This window comes from Rattus norvegicus, chromosome 3 (genome assembly GCF_036323735.1).
Source record: "Rattus norvegicus strain BN/NHsdMcwi chromosome 3, GRCr8, whole genome shotgun sequence".
NCBI lineage: Eukaryota > Metazoa > Chordata > Mammalia > Rodentia > Muridae > Rattus > Rattus norvegicus.
Genome location: NC_086021.1, coordinates 99,418,774 through 99,443,037, shown reverse-complemented (window position 1 = coordinate 99,443,037; position 24,264 = coordinate 99,418,774). Strand labels below are relative to the sequence as shown.

At 49.9% G+C, this 24,264-nt stretch overlaps 1 protein-coding gene across 6 annotated transcripts in view; it reads left to right on the top strand.

The window, feature by feature from the left end:
* Prdm11 (PR/SET domain 11) overlaps positions 1 to 24,264 on the top strand; it is a 79,713-nt gene that overhangs the window by 17,768 nt on the left and 37,681 nt on the right. For 3 of the 6 annotated variants that reach the window (XM_039105882.2, NM_001271530.2, XM_063284582.1), the window contains exons 2-4: positions 14,300 to 14,424; positions 14,763 to 14,866; positions 15,301 to 15,563. In XM_039105882.2, the coding sequence (XP_038961810.1) occupies positions 14,300 to 14,424; positions 14,763 to 14,866; positions 15,301 to 15,563 (492 nt within the window). Of the gene's footprint in view, positions 1 to 13,161; positions 13,295 to 13,564; positions 13,707 to 14,299; positions 14,425 to 14,762; positions 14,867 to 15,300; positions 15,564 to 24,264 lie in introns of those variants that run through there. The other 3 variants (XM_017592048.3, XM_063284583.1, XM_017592049.3) reach the window with 2 other exon arrangements.

Below are 24,264 nucleotides of genomic sequence, written 5' to 3'. Positions count from 1 at the left end.
AAGGAAGGACACAGTGAGGAGTGAGATCATGCACACAGTAGGTGCTTGCGAAAGGCAGGGCCCATATACATCCCTCCCAGCCAGGATCTCTCCTAACACATGGGTCTGTACGTGAGCCCTTCCACCTTCGTGGAAAAAAGTGCTTTCTCTGGTCTTTATACATGACTGCTTCAGGCACAGGAGTGCACGCGCGCGCGCGCGCGCACACACACACACACACACACACACACACACACACACACACACACAAGTTACAGAAGAATCCCAGGTTCATAGTGTCAGTACTAAAGTTCAAAGGATCAACTTTATAGCTAGCAGCTTAGCATGCAGTAGAAGCCCCAGCAGCTTAGCACACAGTAGGAGCCCCAGCAGCTCAGCACACAGTAGGAGCCCCAAGAGCTCAGCTCACAGTAGGAGCCCCTACATGTCAGATGACTGAGTAGGTAGGGCAGGTAGATCACCCTGCCCTCAAATCGCATGGGAGGATGTGATGAGGATGCAGTGGGTTGCTGTATAGAGAAAGAACCCAGGGCTGAGAGCTCAGCACTCGTCATAGCAAACAGAGAAGCTGACATCCGTCTTCAGGAAGCCAGCAGGTATATGCTCATAGTTCCCTTGACCTACTTTATTACTATGTGACCCATGGCAGGAGTGGTTTGGGGGTCAGAGAACAGGAAGCCCTCCCAGCCAGAGATGGTCAGTGGAGTTGTTACAAGGATGCCAGAACTCAGGCGGGCAGCCCTCCCCAATCTTGAGCATGCACTTATATAGTTCCCTGAACGAGGCATGTCAGGCAGACTCTGGCTCAGGAAGTCAGGGGTGGAGTCTAGGGTTCTGTTTTACCTGCCAAGCTCACCTCTCAACTCAACCTCATCAACTGCCCAGAGCCATGCAGCATGTGAAAATACTTCTAAGTACCAGACCCATTCTGTGTGTACCACCGATGCTACTGTGTATTTGAAAATAGATTTATTGTTTATGTGTGTGTGTGTGTGTGTGTGTGTGTGTGTGTGTGTGTGTGCGTGCGTGCGTGCATGTGTGCGGATGTACACGTGCTGTGGTCTATGTGTGGAGGTCAAAAGATAACTTGAGTCAGTCCACTCCTTCCACCATGTTGGGCCTGGGCATTGAACTCGTCATCAGGCTTGTCAAGAAGGACCTGAAAGGTCTTTACTCATTGAGCTCCACACACATTTCACACAGCAACGTTACCAAGAGGATGCTGCCTGCATCCACAGGCCCCGAGAGGGTCAGGCACCCCCAGTCACACTACAGTAAATAGAAGCACCACGGCATGCACCTCTCATCAGCCGTTCTGCTTCAGGTCCTGCTGTTACCACGGAGGAGACCACGTATCCCAGAGCCTGTTGTGTGTCCACTTTGCACCAGGCCCTGTTCTGGCTGCAGGGGACACAGCAAGGGACAGAATAGATAAGCATCTTCACTTCCTGGAGTCTACATTCTAACTGGAGAGAGACTGGGGCCAATCTTATAAATAAATACTGTGCAAGTTGAATGACGACATGGTCGGCAGAAAGTGCAGCAGGCAGGAGAGAGAGAGAGAGAGAGAGAGAGAGAGAGAGAGAGAGAGAGAAAGAGAGAGAGCGCGCGCAAGGGGTGCTAGTTAATGTAGGATGCCCAGAGATAGCAGTCAACGCCTGGAGGGCGGGACAAGCCGTGTGGATCTGCTGGAATGAGCACTCCTTACAGAGGAAATAGCCACCGCAAAGTTATGTGGGAGGCAGGGCAGATTCCTGGGGCTATGCTAGGGGTAATGGGAGAAAGGACCATGAGTGATGAGGTCTCAGGAAATGGGGACTGTCTGTATTTATTTGCTATGCATGGGATGGTCACTGTGCAGGGTTTGAAGCAAGGGACCCCTTGTGACAGATTCGGTTGGCCAGTAGGGAGCTGCTATGTGCTAGTAGCTGAGATCAGGAAGAGTCACTGGGGAGGAGGAGCCTCCTTCTGTACATTGATATGTTACAGAGCTCACAACCCCTACGGAGGCTAAGAGAAAAGGAGAGAAATGGTGGGATTGAAGTCTACCTGTAGCTTTTTCCTGTTTTCAAGGTTTGAGATCAAATCCGCACTGTGTAGCAGGGGCTGCCCTTGAATTCAAGATTTGGGGTATAGGTGCGAGCTATCACATCCAGGTTCTGTCCCTCTCCATAGAACACCCAATGCTAACTCCCAACCCAGAAAGCAAGCATCTGAGACGGTTTCCAAGGCACAGGGGGGGAGCTGGAGCCACCAAGAACAAGTCTATCTGGACAGGGCCCCATACCTGCAGTGGGCCAGGGCAGAGTAAGGGTAGGTGACAGCTGCTCAGAGCGGAAACTGCCTGAAGAGGCTCTGAAGCAGGGTTCCAGGCAATGAAGAGGTGACCATCTGCTGACTAGCACTCCAGCCTTGCCCACTGAATCCCCTTTCTCCAGTGTGTCCAGTACCGACCAGTTCTCAGGTCCTCCAGCCTCAACTGTCCACACTGGCTTCCCAGACTCAGTGTAGACCCTAGAGGACTAGGACTCAGTCCCACCAGATGTCTACTTCATACTATTCTTTCAGATCCTAAGTCTCTGTGCTTCTGACTTCTGTAGATCCGAGGCTCTGAGCCTTCCTCAGCCTCCATGACTCACTGGGTTGACTTACAGAGTGGTGTTTCTCACCATTCCTGGCTTGTAGAAAAGGCCCAACTCAGACACTGCCAGGTGGGAGAGCTGCATAGGGAGTGGTGTGGGGAAGGGGCAGGAGCTACTGAGCTCTCTCTGTGTACAGACCCCCCAATTCATGAACCTCTGTGTGTGTGTGTGTGTGTGTGTGTGTGTGTGTGTGTGTGTGTGTGTTTTGTACATGTAGTACACATGCACCTGGAAAGCAAACATGAAGACTGGAAGTTCCTTCCTCTATTTCTGTCCACCTTCTTTTTTGAGACAGGGTTTCTTACTGAATCTGGGGCTCACTGTTTCAGCAGACTGAGTAGCCTGCAAGTCCCTAAGATCCATCTGTCCCCTCCCCCACTTGACCCCATACTCCTATGTGGGTGCTGGGAACTGAACTCAGTTTCTCTTGCTAGCACAGCAGTTTACTCACTGAGCATTTCCCCAATTCCATATATATATATATTAATTTTTATTTTAATTTTCTGGTTCCACTCATGGGATCTAGTGCCTTGTGCACACCAGGCAAGCAGTCTACCTCAGAGTCACACCCCAGTCCTGTTGAAGTAGGGTTTAATCTCCAGCCCCTGTTCCCCAGTTTCAGAGCTCAGTGGGCTCCAAAAGCTCTAGTGTTCTAATGAGGCTGGCCCCACACTGAAGCTCTCAGGAGTCCGCAGAAGTAAACCCAGGTGCTGGCTAAAGGGCTTCTTATAAATAACAAGAGACATTCCCTTTAGAGAGTGTGCCAGAAACCAAGGACATGGTCAAAGATGTTTCTTATTGTACCCATGTCCTTCCTCTCTGTTGGCTGGCTTCATGGATGTGCCCTGCAAAGCCCTCTGCAGGGCCTGGTTGCCTTGGCTGTGGGCTTTCTCACTGAAGTCACAAAATAAACACCTCTCACTCACTTTGACTCCCCCAAAGTGAGTCAGCTGTCTGATGCAGAGGAGAGAAATCATGTGTGATGATATTCCTTGAAGGCCAGGCTCTCGCTGGTTGTGATGGTGCACACTTTAAATCCCAGCACTTGGAGGCAGAGGCTGGTAGATCTCTGTGAGTTTGAGGCCAGGCTGGTCTACAGAATGAGTTTTAGGACAGTCAGGGATACACAAAGAAACCTTGTCTCGAATAACAAAACCAAATCAGAGAGCTGGCTGGAGAGATAGCTCAGTGATTAAGAGCGCTAGTTGGGCTGGAGAGATGGCTCAGTGGTTAAGAGCACCGACTGCTCTTCCCAAGGTCCTGAGTTCAAATCCCAGCAACCACATGGTGGCTCACAACCATCTGAAACGAGTCTGATGCCCTCTTCTGGTGTGTCTGAAGATAGCGACAGTGTAATCATAATATATAATAAATAAATAAAATATTTAAAAAAAAAAAGAGCGCTAGCTGCTCTCCCAGAGGACCTGGGTTCAATTCCCAGCACCCACATGGCAGCTCACAACTCCAGTTCCAGGGGATCCAACACCTTCATACATGAATGCAGGCAAAACACCAATTCACATAAAATATGAATAAATAAATCATAAAAAAGAAAAGAAACAAAAAGGCCAAGCTCCGTATCTAGTTAGTTGCTGGGGAGACCATGGAGGTACACCACTGATCGACGAGGGCAGCTCCTGCTTCTGGGGCTGACAGTGGGCCCCACCCCCACCGCTGCCGAAGGCACCTGAGACTCCTGAGTGTGACAAACCCAGTGGGATGCAAGCCCACAAAAACAGTACCACTGAAGCATGTTCTTCAGGGTTTGTTCCAACCTCTGCCTCTCCAAGTCCTACCAGCAGAGGAGAGTGGGGTACATTTCAGAAGTGCTGCAGGAGGGACCACCTCAGGAGGAGCACTGTGTTCTACCAGACCCAAACAGCTGGGATCCACAGGAGGAAGCCCTGATCTGACTGGAGCTCAGTTCCACAGCTGCCTGTGATGTTTCCTGCCTTTGAGTCCCCTGCAGATGTCTTGCCTTTGCATGCTGGTTCATACAAAAACAAAACAAAACAAAAACAAAAACAAAACCACATCATACAAAAGCATGGCCAGAGACATTTCCACAAACATACACACGGAACCAGCACCCAGGCGGAGAAATCAAATTTGATTTTAGCACCCTAGGACTCTCTTTTCTACTTATTCCATTTGGTTCCAAGAATAACTCTGAACTTGACCCCTGTTTTACTTCCTCTCATAGATGTGACTACATACCCGACAGAAATAATTTGAGGGAGGAAGGCTGTGTTTTGCCTCGTGGTCCAGGGGATATAGGCTATCGTGGTGGGAAGGTATGGTAGCTGGGACTCCATCTGTGGCAAGCAGAGTGAGGCCTGTTCACCTCTCAGTGACAGACCATGTTGCAGAGAGGCCGCAGTGGGAACAGGTAAGCTCTGGACTTTAGCTTCTCCTCTGCCTGCTGGAACGCAATGCAAAAGATTCCACACCTTCCCCAGTGTCACCAGCCAGGGACTAACTCTTCAAACCCAGAGCCTGTGAGGGAATGGGGCTGGCCATCATGTGAGCTAAACCGGAACAGTTTCACACTATGACTGTCCTCGGTTATCTTGTTTCTCTATACAAATTAAATCCCACAAAGAATTTTCTCTGGAGTATAGCCTCTCTTCTCTGGGTCACCCTTCCCATATAGCTTTCTATCTACCGTTTGATTTTATTTTAAAACGTGAAACTGGATACATGGTATATGTTTGTCACCTCAGCTCAGAAGGCTGAGGCAGGAGGATCAAGGATTCAAAGCTAGCCTCGCCTGTATAGGCAGGCTGTGTCCCAAAAAACAACAGCAAAACAATCAAAATGGGGAAGCTTCCTGAGCAATGTGTACTTCATGAGGAAGAGGCATGGCAGAGTGAGTGTGCATGGTCTTTTGCGGCCTTTGCTTGGGATGCTGACAGCTAGCCAGCCTGTTGATCTGATTGGCACACAGCCTGAGTGGTGTGAAGGGCCAGCAGGCAGGTCTTTCAAAACAGGACCATAAGACAAAACCAAGGATGCTTCCTGGTGGAGATACCCTGCTGCCTTGCTCTATCAGTGAGCTCCTCTTCCATCAAGTATGTGCCCAGAGCCCCCTTGTATTCAGTTTCTAAGCCGGATCCCTCCCTTTGCCACCCTGGGGTTTGTTCTGAGAGTCTATGGACAGATGGGAATAGTTCCTTTAAAGCAGCAGTTCTCAACCTGTGGGCTGCAATCCGTTCGTGGGTCAAACGACCCTCTCACAGGGGTCGCGTAAGATAGCGTACATATCAGATATTTACATTACAATTATAGTTATGAAGCAACAATGAAGATAATTTTATGGCTGGGGTCACCACCGCGTGAGGAACGGTACTAAAGAGTCACAGCATTAGGAAGGTTGAGAAGCACTGCTTTAAGGGCTTCATTCTCTTAGCCCTTCCCTCTTTTCCTCCTTTTCCCCTTCCTCCCCTTCCTCCTCACCTACTTCCTCCTCCCCTTACCCATCCTCCCCTTCTTCCTTCTCCCCTTCCTCCTCCCTGCCCACCCTCATGCAGAGGCCAAAACTCACATGGGTTTACCCAGTCCTCAAATGGGATTACTTTGTGTCTCTTTATGCCATTCCTGGGCTCACTCACCACTGCACAGCACTTTGAGTCACCCCAAAACAGAGTTCCGTGTCTCTGCTTCTCACTCACCCACCACAAGGGCATGCATATTGTTTCAATTGGTGACCTTACAGTGAGATCATTGTCAAAGTCCACAGTGACATGAGGGTCCCTTTTGGTATTGACACTCTCTGTCTTACCAAACAAATGGGTGACTGGATGCTGATGTCTGTCTGCTATCAGAGTGTCTGAAACTGTCACTTCATGACCAATCTAGTGTTCTGCTGCTCCCCCTTCTCCCATTACTGCCTCCACAGGTTCCCTTTCTCAGAATGTCACACAGTGCCAGTACATTTCCTCAGTGACCTTTTCCACTTAATAATAACGTCCATGTTTCTTCCATGTGTAGAGCACATGTTTCATGTCAATAGTTGCCCAGCAGATTGTAGATTGCCGTCCAACCTTCCATCCCATGCTCTGTGTCAGCTCCTCTCTGGTTTTGGAAGTTTAAAGCACTTCTGTGTTTGTGTGAGCACGGATCACATTGTAGAGGACAGCCCTGCAAATTCATGTTTGCGTGAGCCATCGTCGTCTGCACGATTGCTTCCTTACAGTGGATTCCTCGGGGGGGAGATCTCTCTTGTCGAGAGCTGGTCTTTGGGTTGCGGAATCACCCTCTGAGGACACTGTCCCATGCACATCACACTCCAGCCCGCAACATTTGCTGACTACTTCTCCTGGCTCCTGGCGAGCCTCAAGAGCTTTAAGACTTTAATGTTTTGCCTGTTTACTGATGGAGGGGCTGCCTAGTACCAAGGAAGATCCTGATCAGAGCCCTAGTTCAAGCCAAGAAAGGAAGAGAGCTCTGATGGATTAGTGATGTGTGTCATCCGTGCCACATTGGAGAATGTAGGAGACATAGGCTCTTCATCTCTGACACCAGAGCCTGTGTAAGGTTTTACACTTTCTGTTGAGCATTTTAGCATTTATCACTCACCTCTTTTACAAAATGTTCATGGTTTTTCTATTGAGCTGAGCGTCACTATCAATGAATGAGAAGTGTTTTTCTATTGGGTGTAGTAGCTGCTGTGAAGCTCTTTATCCAAGCTAAGGCTATGATTCAGGGCATCACGAATGATTGGCAAATGGTCTACCTCTGACCTATATTCTCAGCCCAACTCCAAAATTTCCCCAACCTTCTTTAATGTCTATACTTTTTTTTTGAGACAGGTTCTTACTATGTTTCCATGGCTGGCCTTGAACTCATGACTCTCCTATCAACCTCCCAAGCAGCTGGACTTAGTTCATGATACTTTTAAATGACGCTAACATTTACATAATAAGACTACTGTTAATAAAGTGATTACTATGGACTAAACATTGTGTGTGCAGACCAGACCTGCGAAACAGAAGTGTGTAGATACTTGGTCTCTCTAAACAAGCAGGGAAACCAAGACAAGTCGTCACTTGTCAAAGTTACTGAGCCTAGGTGTGGCCATGCTGCTGTCAGTGACAGAATGTGTGCTTGTGTAAGACTTCCATAAGTTTAGCCAGTTTGCAGTGGCTCACGTCTTTAATCCCAGTACTTGCGAGGCAGAGGCAGATGTGAGTTCAAGGCCAGCCTGATTTATATAGTGAATCTCAGGACAGCCAGGACTATGTGGAGGGATCTTGTCTCAAGAAGGGGAGGGGCCTGCATGGACTCTGAAATGTGTTTTAGTAGACTTATCTCACGGTGATGCACTCTAGTGTTCCTGGCACACGAGAGAGGTAGGAGGATTATGAGCTGCCAGACTCTGTTGTTGAGACAAGGTCTCAGTGTAGCTCTGACTGTCTTGGAACTCACTATGTAGACTAGACTGGCCTAGAACTCACAGAGAGTTCCACTTCTGTCTTCCCAGTGCTGGGATTGGAGGTGGTGTCTACCACACCTGGCTCAGACTTTTTTTAAAAAGGTCTTTGTTTTGTTTTTTGTTTTGTTTTGTTTCTTTTTTCCTGGAGCTGAGGACCGAACCCAGGGCTAGGCAAGCACTCTATCACTGAGCTAAAACCCCAACCCTGGTAAATAGTTTTTTTAAACTGCTTTTTGCCTGTCGTAGGAGCAGCTTACCTGCATTGGCAGGCTTATCTTACATGTAAATTCAAGGAATACTGATCGTTCTTCCCATAGATAATGCTTGCTGGTCATATAAACTTAACTATCCAGGGGCTAGAGAGCATTTGCTGCTCTCACAGAATATCCAAGTGTAATTCCCAGGACCCAGAGTGGGTGACCCACAACTGCCTGTAACTCCACTTCCTAGGGACTTGCTCTCTTCTGGCCTGAACACGCACACACATTTGCACATACCCAGATGTGTGTGCACACACATAAACACATACATGTGCATGCATACACAAGGAAAATATAATTTTAAATTCAACTATTCCTTCTAATAATTTCCAAATGTCCCCACTCCCGATCCTGTGGTTTATTGATCAACACCATTAATTGATGGGGTGTGGATTGGGAGGTAGAATCAGGAGGATTGCCACAAGATTTTGGCCAGTTTGGTTTACACAGCAAGCATCAGTTCAGCTAGACTATATAGTGAAACCCTGTCTTAAAAGCAAACGACTTTTCAAGAAGGGAAAGCTGAGGCTTAGAGCATAGGCGGAAACATCTCATTTTATGGCACAAACAAGACCAAGTGCCCAAGACTCAGAATCCCCAGCCCAGGTCAATGTCTGACTTTAAGTCCTTTAGATATTCAAGGGGACAGGCAGGGTGGATACTAAACAGAACTGCAAACTCTCAGGGGGCCAAGCTTAAGGGAAGCCAAGTGGGCACAGCGTCGTGATGCCCAGTCCCCTGGCTGCCAGGCAATCTGGGGTCCTGGCTCTCTGCCACGGGTGAAAATGAGCTGCAGGCCTCGGGCCACTCTCTACCCCTCCTCTTGGGTTTGCATCTCATTGCCGAAGGTTCCACCAGGCTTAATCTCTGTGAGCGCAGACTCTGAGGAGCCAGCCTGGAGGGAGCAGTGCCAGCAGCTTGGAGTGCTTCAGGAGGCTGCCCTCTGCTTGGGCAAGGAGGCCAGAACAAATGGCTTTTAGAGCTTCCCCTGGCCCGTGGCTTCTCATGCAGACTGGTATAGAGGACCCGGTGAAGGTCACCAGCCTGAAGCAGAAGTTCACTTAATCACATCATATTCCGACCTATGTCCCTGTAAGCCTTCCATCGAGACAGTCTATTTCAGAGTAAAGGTGCCTGTGTCTCGCTTCAGGCTTTAAACGCACAGCACTCAGACAAGTGGCCATGGCCTCTAGGCAGCTGTGCTTTTCTAAGAATGGAGAGGCCTGAATAGATGTTAGGCACAGTGAGAGCAGGGCACCCTTTTTTTTTTGTTTTGTTTACTGGGAAGCTCAGACCTAGTTGGATGTTGCATCACTCACCATCTAACAACAGATTATTATAATCTGTCGGGTGCCACCTGGAAGAGCTTTGAAGACACATGGCATGCTTGTCATCTCTGACACTCTTTCCTAAGCATCCTACTTTGTACGAGCTGCTTAAAGATTCCTAGTCTGAAAAAATCCCAAACCCAACATAAGTCAAAATCTGACAAGTTCAACAAGTGGTCAAGTTTTAGAACTTCGAGATTTGGTGAAGAGAGTGCCAGTATCCTAATGCTGGGACACTCCCAGGTCTGAAACACTTTTGGCCACCGTCTTAGAGTTTTATTGCTGTAAACAGACACCTTGACAAAGGCAACTCTTTTAAGGACAACATTTAATTAGGGCTGGTTTACAGGTTCAGAGGTTCAGTCCATTATCATCCAGGCAGGCATGGAGCAGGAGGAGCTGAGGATTTACATCTTCACCTGAAGGCTGCCAGTGGAGGACTGGCTTCCAGGCAGCTAGGATGAGGGTCTTAAAGCCCACATCCATAGTGACACACCCACTCCAACAGGACCACACTTTCTAATAGTGCCACTCCCTGGGCGGAGCACAGACAAACCATCACAGCCACCAAGCTCTCAGACAAGAGTCACATTACCCTGATGTGCTTCTGTAGGAAAATGTCCAGAACAAAGTGCAAGCAAAAAGCCACAGGCCACTCCTAGGAGGTGGAGGTGCTGTCTGGTGACCGTTAGATTGGGACTGTCTATGTGTGTCTTCTCCTAGTTCCTAGTCATGTGTCCCTTTCCTTCCCCATTGGATGCCCTCTGGGAAGCCAATGAAATACAGCCCTTATAAAGCACTGGTGCTCAACTCTCCAAGCCCTCCCCTCAGTCTATATCCCAGTTCTCCCATAGGATGCCCTGGGAGTTAGGATTCTTTCCGGCTTACCCATGAAGATTCTCTAAGGCTTAGCGCACAATCTTTTGATATGGCTGCAGATGCTGTCATCTACAACGTTCATACTCCAGACCTTGAACAAAGCAGGGTCTAGAGAGATGGCACGGAGGCTCACTCTGCACTCTTGTGGGAGTCCTGTTCACTTTCCAGCATCCAATCAGGTGACTCACAACCACCTGCAATTCCAGCTGCAAGGAATCTTGCAACCCCTCTGGTCTCCATGGGCACCTCCACTCACATGGACGGACAGACAGACTTTAAAATAAACTTAATAAAAAGCTTTAAAAACTATTCTAGGTTTATTTATTTTTATTTTATGCGTATGAGTGTTTTGCCTGCGTATATGTCCTGTGTACCACATGCATACCTGGTGCCCACAGAGGAGGGCGTTGGATTCTCTGGAACTGAAGTTACAGATGATTGTGAGCTGCCAAGTTCCAGGGTTCAAACCTGGGTTGTTTAGAAGAGCAACAAGTGCTCTTAACTGCTAGGCTATCCCTTCAGACCCTGTTTAAAAAACTTCAAAAAGAAAAGAAAGTCTGATGATGCCTTGAGTTTGTGGTTTTGTGTTAGCCATCCCGGGGTGCCCGTGAGTCTGAGAAGCAAAGGTTGGCATTGCCAGGTAGAAAGACACAGTATCTCGAAGCTGAATGCTTTAGGACGTACTGTAAGAGTCGGCCTCCCAGATTTGAGATCTGATTCCGCTGTGCCTGTCACTGCTCTAGCCCCCCTCAGTGCCAGCCTTGTCTCCTTTCTTGCCACCCTCCTTGCCCAGTCATATGGGAACAGAGAGGGAAAAATAACTCGAAAGGCTTTCTTTCCTTCTAGAGTCTCTATGGAGCTGAGTGTCTATGGGGCCAGTGGGACACAGAAGACTCGGTGCATTTTGACCTGGGTCATTGATTCATTTGGCAGATGTGAATGCTGCTGGGATGGGATGGGCCTAAGACGAGGGTGAGGTGCAGCAGATGCTCAGAGTGCAGAACTGAAGGAAGTCCACTCCCATGCCTCGAAGGCTCCCTGGGAATGGAGGCCCCTTGAAGTTCATGCTCTAGTCCTTACATGCTTTCCCAGCTCCACATGTTCCCTGGCGCCTGTTGCAAGTGCTGGGAAGTCAGTGGTAAGCCAGGGAGCCTGGTAAAACCATTGTCCTGCCCTCGGGGAGCTTGCTATTGCAAGTCAGCTAAAGGCCATTATCCAAAAAGCAGGTCTGAGACATTATGACCAAGACTAGTAGAGGCACTGTGGCGGGTGGATGTGGGGGGTCAGTGAGGAGATGGGAGGGAACACATCTTGTTCCCAGGCATTGTGGCTGGTGGAGTAGACAGAGGCCAGAGAAGGGGAGCACTACAAAATGGTCCTAAGCTCCCAGAAAGCCAGAGTTTGTCAGTGATTGACTAAAAAAGAGAAATCCAACCTAGTGGAGACCATTCTAAGCTGCCCTTGTTGGTGCTACCTGGCTGTGTTCCTGATCAGCTTTCTTTTTCTTTGTTTTGTATTTTTATTCATTTCACGTCATCCATCCATCCATCTATCTATCTATCTATTTTTGAGTCAGGGTCTCACTATGTATTCTGGTTGACCTGGAACTCGCTATATAGACCAATCTGGCTTTGAACTTACAGAGATCTGCCTGCCTCTGCCTCCTGAGCCCTGGGATTAACGGGTTACACCACTATGGGCAGCTCCTGATCAGCTTTCCATCCTGGGGTTGTAGCCTCACCCACATTTATCTCTGTCCCTGTCACCCACCACATTTGATGGAATCTATCATTAGCCACATTTTGTTGGAAGGAGAGTGGACTCCTGCAAGTTGTCCTCTGACCTCTATACAAGTTCATGTCCACCCCCCCCCCCACACACACACATTAGCTAGATTCACTGAGAGAAATGAAAATGTAAAGAAATCAGATGACCTTCTTTATCAATCAGCTTGCTGGCCATTGTCAAGTACCACAGACATGCCACATGTCTTCAGCCTCTCAGTTCTGGAGGTTAAGAAGTCAAAGGAAAAGGTATATTGAGTCAGATAAGGGCTCTCTACATTGCAGATGGGACTTTTCTACTGTATCCTCACAGGTAGAGAACCCCGTGTCACCTTACCTTTAAAGGTTACCTGACCCTGAACCACCATATCCAATCCTCTCCTCTCCAAATAGTCACATTTGGATTTAGGATTTGAATGTAGGGGAGCGTCAAGGGTTCAGCCCCTAACACCTGCTCCTTGGCTGTACAGCTTGTCTTTGAGACTTGAACTCTCAGAGTGCAGGCTGTTCCTAGACGCAGCGCTTGTGGGACTCCTGCCCTTGCAACTGCATTCCAGTCAGTCGGCGTGACCTTGGGCCAGTCCCTTTTCAGCCTTCAGCCCTCGCACCCCCTTTCTCCGCGGGTGACTGGGGAGCCATCGCCCGGGCCGGGAGGTGGAGCAAAACGCCGCGCTCGCACCCGGGGCGGTGCAGGTGGCGCAGGGCGCGGGCTGCGGTGGCCGAGGTGGGTGTCGGCGGCGGCGCTGCGGAGGCGGCTGCGGGCCGCGTGCGACCGTCCGCGCGTGAACCCGGGGCTGTCCCCTCGCAGCCGCCCCCCCAACCCCCGCCGCTCGTGTCCTTCGAGCCCCGCGCCCCTCCCGACCGCCAGCCAACTGCGTGCCCCCGGGGCCGGCAAGAAGCCACATGCCCCCGCAAGGAATGCCGGGCGGGCGGGGGGCGGGCCGGGCTGCGGCTCCCCGCCGCGAAGGTGGGTGACGGCCGGGGCGCCGCCCCCGTGCACACTTTCCCCGCGGGCCACACACGCGGTCGAACGGCGGCCCCCGGGTTGGGGGCAGGGCGCCCTGTCCCCTGCGGTCCCCTGTGCGCGCCCCCCGCATCCCGGCTCTCAGGAGGGGCAGGCCGTGCTGCTCTCCCACCCCTCCCGCCGCCGCGGGCTTTGGGGCCCCCGGTGGGGAGCAGGGGGCTGGTGAGCCGAGGAGCAGGGGTGTGGCCAGCGGGGGCCCCGGGGAGTGAGTCACACACACACTCTGCTTGCCCAGTCCCGGGGCCCAGCACGGTCCCAAGGCCGAGCTACTGCACAGTCCTCTGAAGAAGAGTGTCCCGGGGTCTGGCATGAGGACCGTGGGGAGGGGCTGCAGCCAGGTTCTGTGGTCAGGGCGGTAAGCATGCTCTGGGGACACTCCCCCCTGGAGAGAGAGAGGTGGGCTTGGAGTTAGGGCAGGGCTAGCCCTGGCTGGCACACAACCAGCTCCCCAGCCCCGCCTGTACCTGCTGTGAGCTGCCCAAGGGGCCTGGCTTCTTTCTCCTGGCAGCCCCTCGCTTGGGGCCTCACAGCCAGCCATGCAGAGCTCACTTCAGCTTTGCACTCCCTCGGGCCCAGTTGGATTTGTGGAGTCCCCTTCCTGCCCACTTTGGCAATTTGTCAGGTTCTTGGGGGTTCCTTGTGTCCTTTGGACTTAGTGTCCAGGCTTCTCAGGCCTGCCTCCTGGCCTGAGCTGCCCCTGGGCCTTGACCCCTTGAGGCTGGTGGCTCCAGTCGTCCCCAGGACCAGCCCGGGATAGAAATGGCATTTCCTCTTGGCCATGCTACAGCTGTTTTTGTTGTCTGAGTTCTCAAGCGCTTCCTCTGGGGATGGCAGGGAGGGTAACCAGACTCCTAGGGACCCCTGCTCTCTCTCCCAGCCACTCACCCCTCTTCCCCTGTCTCTTTCATCTTCTTCCTGTGCTGGTCCCGCCTCCTTGCCTGTCCCCAGGACAGAATGACTGAGAACATGAAGGAGTGCTTGGCCCACACCAAGGCGGCTGTAGGGGACATGGTGACAGTAGTGAAGACAGAGGTCTGCTCACCACTCCGGGACCAGGAGTATGGCCAGCCCTGGTGAGGCCCCTGGGTGGTGACTTGAGGAGGGGAGGTGGGTGGCTGTGCTGGGTTGGTTGGGGACCCAGGGGACGTTCTTACTTGATGCCAGTCTTCCTAACTGGACAGCTTCTGGGGTCAGAGGTGAGCAGGCACTAGATGGGCTGGGGCAGAGTTTCCCAGGGCCCAACTCTCAGGAATTCCTGTGCTCCACTGCTCCTACAGTGAACAGCCAGCCTGGTGGAGTTCTTTGCTCATCTGCAACTCTCTGCCTCCTGGACAGTCTGTCTGCCCCTTGGGTTGTCTCTGATGGCTTCTTTGCTTTTTTTTTTTTTTTTGTGGGCCCTTGCCCTGACCAGCTCTCGGAGACTGGAGCCATCTTCCATGGAAGTTGAACCTAAGAAACTAAAGGGAAAACGTGACCTCATCGTGACCAAAAGCTTCCAGCAAGTGGACTTCTGGTGTAAGTGGAGCTGAGGCTCTGGGTGACTCCTCCCTTCACCCCATATCCCATCTGCCCCTGGGTTATTGTGCCAGAGTTACAGTGAGAGGCACTCACCTGGGACACACCAGGGTTCAGCAGCCTGTCGTGAGTCTTAGAGTCCACAGATGTACAGATGATTCCAAACCCAATTTTTTGGTAAGACTTGAGACAGAAGCCTTGACATTAGTAGCATGTCCTTCAGTGCCCCAGGGAGTATCATGGGTTATTGCTTCTGATGGACCTGGGACTGCAGCTGACTGGGCAGATCTAGGGTTGGTAGCTAGAACCACATGCAGTGTGCTTTTTACTGCTCCAAGTGATCCTCAGTGGCTTCCAGTGTTTCCCTAGCCAGTAAGGGGGAGGGGTCCTACATCCCACCTCTACTGAACTTTCCGTCTTCTTCATTCTTCCAGTCTGCGAGTCCTGCCAAGAGTACTTTGTGGATGAATGTCCGACCCATGGTCCCCCCGTGTTTGTGTCTGACACACCAGTGCCTGTGGGCATCCCAGATCGGGCGGCCCTCACCATTCCACAGGGCATGGAGGTGGTAAAGGAAGTTGGTGGAGAGAGCGATGTGCGGTGTATAAATGAAGTCGTCCCCAAGGGTCACATCTTTGGCCCCTATGAGGGGCAGATCTCTACCCAGGACAAGTCAGCTGGCTTCTTCTCATGGCTGGTGAGTGTCCCCTGTACTATTCATTCCCAGGGAGAGGTTGACATGGGACTCGGAGAAAACAGCCTGCACAAGTGCTTTTCTGTGGCTGCCTATAGATGCATGGATGATGGGTCTTGCTACCTTCTTGTCCACCCATGTGGCTTTTGTCCTTTGGTATCCAAAGGCCATGCTAAGGGACCCCACCTCAGCAGCAAACAGGTGAGTCATCACCAAGTAGTACTTAAGGCTGATTTTCCCAAGTATCCTCCTATGTGCCTGTGTATGTGGCTGTGTGTGCATGTGGCTGTGTCATGTAAATACCATTAGGTATCTACAAAGACCTCAGTCAACCCCTCTTCCAAAGACCTGTGGCTAAGGGCTGCAGGGCCAATGACCATGGTATTCCGCTCAGAAAATGGGCATGCCAGGTACCGGAGGGAAGGCCTTCTGCAAGACAGGCAGGGTTCCTGTTGTTGAGAGGATATGGTCTCCCAGGAAGGCAAGCATCAAGCATGCACATGTGATTGTTGCCACCAGAGGGGGAGCACAGCATACTTTGGGACATTGTGTTTGTGGTACCCGGAGTCTACAGCGGGAATGTCAGCAAGCTTTAACTGTTTACTCTCTAATGACCTCGAATGTATCACTTTCTTCTCTGGGCCTGTTTTGTGACACAGGATAATAAGAGCCGCTGGTGGAGATGACTCCAGGTGGCCTTGCATCGTTCTCAGTCACTAAAACATTATCATTGCTTGATGTTACTGCTGTTGGCCTGGATGAAGGCTGGGTTCCTTCAGAATAAGCCCTGGAGAATGAGATGCAGCTTGTCTTGGAAGGGAATCGAACCTCATTCCTCATAGACAGGAGGGATGGAGAAGAAGTTGGCCATTGTGGCAATGGAGATTAGCAGAGAGGATGGGCGGGGCTTGGGGGGAGGGCCTGTGCGTGATAAATTTCCCAAACCCGAAGACTCAGGGAAGCTGGTGATATGGCCAAGCAGAAGCGTGGCTGGGTCTGGTTGTGGCAGAGAAAGTCTTGACTCAGGGAGGAGACTGGGGAGAGAGATTGGTGGAGAGAGCGACGTGCGGTGTATATATGTATACATATATATATATATATGTATATATACTAGCAGGTGTTGGTGCTAAGAAACTAGGAGAAGTAAAGAACCAGGAAATCCACATGGACAGAGGGCAGAAGAGGCCTCCAGATGCTGAGCTGGGGTTGAAGGAAGAACATGATCACCTGTATTAGTCAGGGTTCTCCACAGTAGCAGAATGTGTAGAGAGAATCCACCCCCTCCTCTGTGTGTGTGTGTGTGTGTGTGTGTGTGTGTAATAAATTATATATATGTGTGTATATATATATATATATATATATATATATATATATGACTTATTAGAATGACTTACAAGAGTGTGTGGTCCAGCTAATCAAACAATGGCTGTGTATGAATGGAAGGCCCCATGAGTCAAGCAGTTGTTCAGTCCATGAGGCTGGATGTTTCAGCTGGTCCTCTGTCTACACCAGAATCTTGAAGTAGTAGGCACCAATGCCAGTGAAGGAATGAACTTGCTAGCAAGGGAGGGCAAGGAGGCCAAGAACAAATCTTCCTTCTTCCATATCCTTATATAGGCTTCTGGCCCAGATTAGAGGTCTGTCTTCCCACCTCAAAGATATGGATTAGAAGTGGATCCCCATGTCAAAGTAAGCAAAAATCCTTCACAAGAGTTTCCCTCAATTCTTGGGTTTTACTTAATTCCAGATGTAGTCGAGGTGACAATTAAGAATAGACATCACATCACCAAAGCACACATCAGTGAGGATTATCAGATTAGTAGACCCAAACGTGGGGCTGGAGAAGGCATGGGGGTGTACCAGGTGGGGTCCTGTGCAGACTTTACTCTGTGAAGGATGCTGGGAAGTTTCCAGGTTGCTTCAAGTAATGATGAATGACCAGATAATTTCAGTTTGGTTGTTTATTGATTTCTTTTGTTGTGTGTATATGTGTTCAGCATGATGATGGTGGTGGTGGTGGTGGTGGTGGTGGTGGTCTCTCTCTCTCTCTCTCTCTCTGTGTGTGTGTGTGTGTGTGTGTGTGTGCGCGCGCGCGCGTGCGTGTCTGCCTATGTGGAGGACAGAGGTCTCTAATGGCGGTGTCTTCCTTAATTATAACTCTACCTTACTTTTGAGTCAGGGTCTCTCTCTAAACCTGGAGCTCACCAGTTCAGCTGGTTAACCAGTAAATCTCCAGGGAATCCTCCTACCTCCCAGCACTGGGATCACAGATGCACACCACAGCATTGGGTTTTTACCTGGGTCCTGGGAATCAGCTCAGTTCTTCATGATGACACAGCAAACATTATCCACTGAGCCATGTCCCCAACCCCACGTTAATGTTTCTAAAGGACAACATTGTCTGCAGCCTACAGAACTGACTGGGACAGAGATGTGGCCTTGGTCAGGAAGCAGGTAGAGAGTCAGTGTAATTCCAGACTTTCAGTGGAGGTGGTGTGGGTGGAGACAGGGACAGACACGTGGAGACTGAAGGATCAACTTGAGGACTAGATGAGGGATGAGGGCCAGTCAGAATGGGATGGCTTCAGTAAGGGAGCCAAGTATCAAGGCCAGCTCGGTCCTCTCTACCTCCCACCTAGCACTTCTGAAGGGAAGACTGCTGGATGGAAAGAAGGTTGAGAATGACTGGGATTCCAGTCTTGGTCTTGTTGAATGGTAATAGCAAACAGGTGGATGTACAGTTCTGGAGCATACAGAGGGAGTATAGAGATGTGACTTACGTCCATAGGGGCTGGTGGAAATGGATGCGGCCCTGCCTCAGTGTCAAGGGACTTCAGTAGTTAACAGTCCAGAAGGGAGCATGGGAGAAAGCTGCAGTGGAGGAAAGAAGGCCAGGAGAGTGACCTGCCTACATAGCCAGAAAAGAGGTCTGCAAAGGCTGCTGGAAAGCCTAGGATGACAGGGCCCAGAGTGTCTATTGGATCTTGTGCCCACAAAAGCATTGTGGCGTGAGAGGAGCAGTAGGCCTCAACCTGGGATCTTGGGCCCATATGGTCTTTGGCCGTACTGACAGCTCAGGGTGGGGACATGCTACTGGTTCCTCAAGGCAGAGACCAGGGCCAAAAGTGTTTTGCACTGCCTAGGACCGAGACCCACAACAAAGGCTTATCAGTAGCCCCCTGCAGTAGAGTGCTGGAGCTGGGCACCTGATTAGCATAGAGGTGGCCTGTAGAAAGACTTCTCAGAAATTTGGCTAGAACTCAGATGTGAAAATGAGAGATAAGAGAGGTGGCTGGTAATTGGAGGGTCAGGAAAGCTGTTCTTAGAATGAAAGCATTCTTAGGGCCAACAAGAGGAGTGCTTTGGAGAGAAACAGGAGGTGAGAACACCATCCATACATGCATTTGTAGCACCTCTGGAAGGGTCTCCAGAAGCTGCTGAGTATGGAAAGGGGTGGGTCAGCACATTTTCCATCACCTAAGGGATAGCCCAGGGTAGGTGGGTGTGGTAAACTAATTAATGGCTCTTTGAAGATTATTAGTATTCATTGCCAAGTTGGTAAGATCTGGAGTCACCTAGGAGACAAGTTTCTAGGACATTATGGATCCTGTGGGGGAATTGTCTTGATACTTTGATTAATGTGGGAAGACCCATCTTGGTGGTAGCATTCCTAGGCAGGGATACTGGACCTTATAAAATAGAGTGAGTTGAGCATAGGTGTTCATCCCTCTTTGCTTCGGGATTGCAGATGCAATGCAACCAGCTGTCTAGAGCTCCTCCTGCCTGTGTGACTTCCCCATTATGATAGACTCTGGAATTGTGAGCCAAATGACCCTTTCCTTCTTAAGTTAGGTTTGTCAGTATTTTATGACAGGAATGAGATTAAGATAGGTCCCATAGTGTCCTCATTCTTGTCCCCAGAACTGGTGACTGTCTTTTAGTGGCAAAAGGTGCTAGCGTCTGTGGTTACAGTGAACATCTTGAGTCTGGGAGATGATCTTAGGTTTTCTAGCTGGGTTCAACGTAATTACAAAATTCTTCCATGGAGGAAGTCAAGAGTGCCAGAGTCAAATTGGATGTGGGGAAAATAACTTCTGTTGACCCCCAAGAAGTGGAGGGGACTAGGAAGTGTTAGGTCTCAATCCCAGTACAAACAGCTAACCGAGGTGCCTATTAGTATATCAGAGTGGACCCTGGCTGCCAGTCTCCCTCAGTCTCTACCTGTTACTGGGTCCTCCTGACTGGCAAACCTCCCCCACCCCATCCTCCCACCCCTAAACTCTCCAGCCCAGGGGATGAGCTGAGCCCCCTTCCCCAGCTTCTCTTCCCTCTATCACTCAGCCATTTTGGCTAAGTGATCCTTTTGGTCTCTTGGTCTCCAGGCTTGATCCTGGCCTCTTGGCTTCTGGTTCCTCTCTCTTCCTCTCTGGCTCTCTCCCCAACCCTTTCTCATGGCCAGCTTCAGTCTGGATCCTTCCAGATGCCTCTGCCTGTGCTCTCCCTTAGATGTTTAATAAAAACCTCAATCCCTTAGGAGCAGCCATGTCCTCTTGGTCTTCTCATGCAGGAGGCAGGGATGCTCTTAGACCAAGGAGGAGGCTTGTGGGTCAGGGACATCTGCTAAAATGTGAAAGGTGACAGAGGGAGGAGGCAAGGCCACATAGTGGACCTGTGGCCTCCAGAATATCAAGTGGTGACCGATACCAGAGGCCTGAAGAGAATGGGTGGTTGGAAAGACTCAAGATAGCAGGAACTGCCCCTCCCCCCCCGTGTGTGTGTGTGTGTGTGTGTGTGTGTGTATGTGTATCTATGTGTGTTTGTGTGTCTATTCTGTATGTGGGTGTCTCTGTGTGTTTACCTGTAAATATGTGTCATTGTGTCTGTGTGTATGTATCTGTGTGTGTGTGTGTGTGTGTGTGTCTGTATGTGTATGTGTGTCCCCACATATGTCAGGGACGGCTGTTTATACCTCACTGGGGAGCCCAGGGAGGAGCTTGGCCTACTCAGATGATAAATGAGAAAGGAAAGAAACCATCTGGATCGTGATGCTGATTTGGGGCCAGAATCTGGAAACCCTGCATCATCCATGAACTCATTGGTCAAATCCTGTTCCCAAGCTTTCCTGGTTATTTTTCCTTATCCTTTTTCCTGGTTTCAGAAGCCCTGGCCCCACCCAAGAAGACACATTTGAAGTTACAGGGATGACTCTATCACTAATGCTTGCTATGCAGACATGAGGTCCTGGGTTTGAGCCCTAGAACTCATGTCAAAAAGCATGCTATGGTGGCTTGCTCTTAAAACCCAAGCAGTGGGGAGGCCGAGGCTGGAAATCCCACATCTCCCTGTCCAGCCACTAGAGCCAATGAGTGAGCTCTGGGCCAGAGAGGAACGCTGTTTCAAAAAGAAAAGGTGAAATGAAGTAGTCTTGGGGAAAGACACCATTGTTGACTTCTCTGGCTTGCAAAACCACACACACACACACACACACTACTTTTTGTGCACAACAGTTCAATGATTTGTGCACACGGCATTCCGGTGGGCATGGGGCCTGATCATACTAAACACAGCCCTTAGTGTTTATAGCGCCAGGTAAAGCCTGGCTAAGGGTAGACTCCCCACTAACAGCATTGCTCCACTGATTGTACCATGTTCCTCCTGTAACACAGTGTGTTGTCATCCTGCTGGAGGATGGTGAGGAGGGGAGGAAAAGGGCATTGCATACAAAGCTAAGCAGCTAGGCAGAACTACGTTAGGCTTTAGGCCTGCTGCCATCTGGCTGCAAAGCCTGCCTCCTCTCACCTCTTGGCCCTCCCCACCTCCCTTCCTTCTGTGCCTTTTCCTTCCTTCTTCCCTGCTTCCCTGATTGGATCTTTTCTTCTCCTTCCTGCCCAGCATCAGTTCCCTCTCTGATTCTGTTCAAGCTGGAGAGCTGACCCCACTGTGTGCTGACTATGAGGGCCTGGGTTCACAGTCAGTCTGGCTGCCCTGGCATGAGTTTCGTGCTCAGTTCTGGCTGCTGAGACAAGATACGCCCCTTTCCCTGCTCTCTCAGCCCAATGGAATTTATCATGCTGTAAATCATGGATCAAAGTCTCCCAGCCCCCCACACCACACCTCCCTCCCCGACAGATGCTGCTGCGGGCTAGGACAGTACCGCACGCACACGGTGCTTAAGCCACCATGTAACCCTGTGGTTTGGAAAAGAGGCAGAAGGAAGAGGAGCCAGCAAAGGTTCTATTTTAAGTTTTTCATCCAGCCTGTGTTTTATTCCAGAGAGGATTTAGGGCAGCCTAGCAAGGTGTGTAAAACAGACCTCAGTGGGGTGCTACAACTGAGAAAAGAAAGTAAAGCAAGCCTAGAGTCTCACAATGTTGCCAGGAGTTGGCAGCCTACGTCTGCTATCTCAGGGTGCTCAGGGAAGCACAGAACCTCAGGCTTGTCCATTGACTGAGGGGACATCTGAGAGATTGGAATGTGTGTATGGGTGTACACAGGTGAACAAGGGCTTGGCATGTGATTATGTATGCGTGTCTGTGTGTGCACTTTTGTGTATGCCCGTGGAGGCCAGATATTGACCTTGGTGTCCTCCTTGGTCTTTCTCCACCCTATGTTCTGAAGCAGTGTTTTCTCTTCTTGAACCCAGCGTTCACTGATGGGCGGGAATGGCTCATCAATGGGCCCTAGGATCTTCCTGGATCCTCAGCATTACCACGCACAGCTCTTCTGTGGGTTCCGGGGATTCAAACCCAGGTCCCCAGGCTCTGTGGCCCTCTGAGTCTCCCCATCCTGAACAAGAAGAGCTTCTTTTGAGTGCTTTTTATTTAATTTCTACTAATTCTTTTTTTGCTTCTTTTTTTTTTCGGAGCTGGGGACCGAACCCAGGGCCTTGCGCTTCCTAGGCAAGCGCTCTACCACTGAGCTAAATCCCCAACCCAATTTCTACTAATTCTTAACTATGAAAGTTTCAAAGAGCCTGGTGTGGTGGGTGGGTACCTATAATCTGAACACCCAGGAGGCTAAGGGAAGAGAATAGCCAGAGTCGAAAGCCTGGGTTACATATTGTAATCCTGTCTGACAAAAACCCAAACCCCAAGAAAACCACACCAAAAAACTTGCAGAAAGATATAAGCCTAATAATGAACACCTTGCTCTTAGGATCACCTGTGGCTACATAACATTTACGTTTGTATTTAGAGTCGTGTGTGTGCGTGTGCGCATGTGTGTGTGCATGCATCTCTCTCTGTGTGTGTGTGTGTGTGTGTGTGTGTGTGTGTGTGTGTGCGTGTGTGTGTGTAGGTACAGTCCAAGCCTTTCATAAAGTAGTTTAAGGGGTTGAAGAGATGGTTTAGCAGTTAGGAGCATTTATTTGTGCTGCTCTTCCAGAAGATCCGAATTCAGTTCCCAGCACCCATGTCTAACAGCAGCTCACAACTGTCCATCACTCCATCTCCCTGGCTCCAGCACCTTCTCCTGGCATCTTCAGACAACCTCATATGCATGGCCTATACACATGTAAACATAAGTCTTTACTTTTTAAGTTAGAGGCCGTGAAGCACCCAGTTTCTATCCCAGCTACTGCACTCTGCCCATTGTAGTACAGAAGTAGCCCCAGATGAGTGTGTGTAAATTGTGTTCCAATAAAGTTTTATTTAGAGTCTAAAATTCTGAACTGTATGTGATTTCAAATGAAGTTCGAAATTCGTATAAATGTAAAAAACCATAGAAGTAAAGTTGCATGAAGGAAAATATTTTTATAAAACCATTCAAAAATGTTTATATTTTTTAAAGGTTCAAAAGCCATTCTTAGTTCACAGGGGTATGTGAAAATGGGGTGGGGTCATGATGGGCGTGTTTGGCTGGCCTGTCCTATGCCACTCCAGGTTATTACCCCAGGCATGTCTCTGTGTTCACTGCTGTCTTGTCAATGTCTCTTGTAGCAGTAATGCCCTTATGAAGGCCTCCCCTGGAGCCATCCAAGGACACACCGGTGGTCAGGCTTTGTAGCCTCCTCTTTCCCCCTTCTGATACTGATGCTTACGACAGCATGCAGGCCAATAGAATGTGCACAGGATGCCCCACAGTTTCCACTGGTCGCATTCCTCACTTCCTACCCAACAGCAGTGCCGTGTCTTTCTCATTATGGGGTATTGGAAGGGAAAGGCAGCGGTAAGAATGAATTCACAGATAAAGAGACTAGAATGAGCCTGCCATACACAGTTGAGACCCACAAAATCATTTGAACAAGACAGGCCATAGCTTCACAGGTGAAGCTCTGGGTGAAGTTGTTGGAGTCTCTGGGGATGGAATGCTCATACCTTTGCATGCTGTGTTCAAGCTCTTCTCTCTCTCTCTCTCTCTCTCTCTCTCTCTCTCTCTCTCTCTCTGTGTGTGTGTGTGTGTGTAATGTACATATGTGTTTGTGCACATATGTGTGCATACCTATAAAGACCAGAAGCTTCAGTGTCTTCTTCATTCACTCCCCACTACATTTATGGAGGCAGGGTCTTTGCTGAATCTATAGCCAGCTTTTGCCTGGAATTCCCTGGCTGGGCTTCCTGAGGACTGCCACGCCTACCCAGCTTTTACAAGGCATCTGGAGATGTGAGCTCCACCTGTGCAGCAAGCGTTTTATCCACCAAGCCAATTCTCCAGTAATCTCTTTATTTTCCCCGTTTGTCCCCGGCTTTGATTACCATTACTGCCA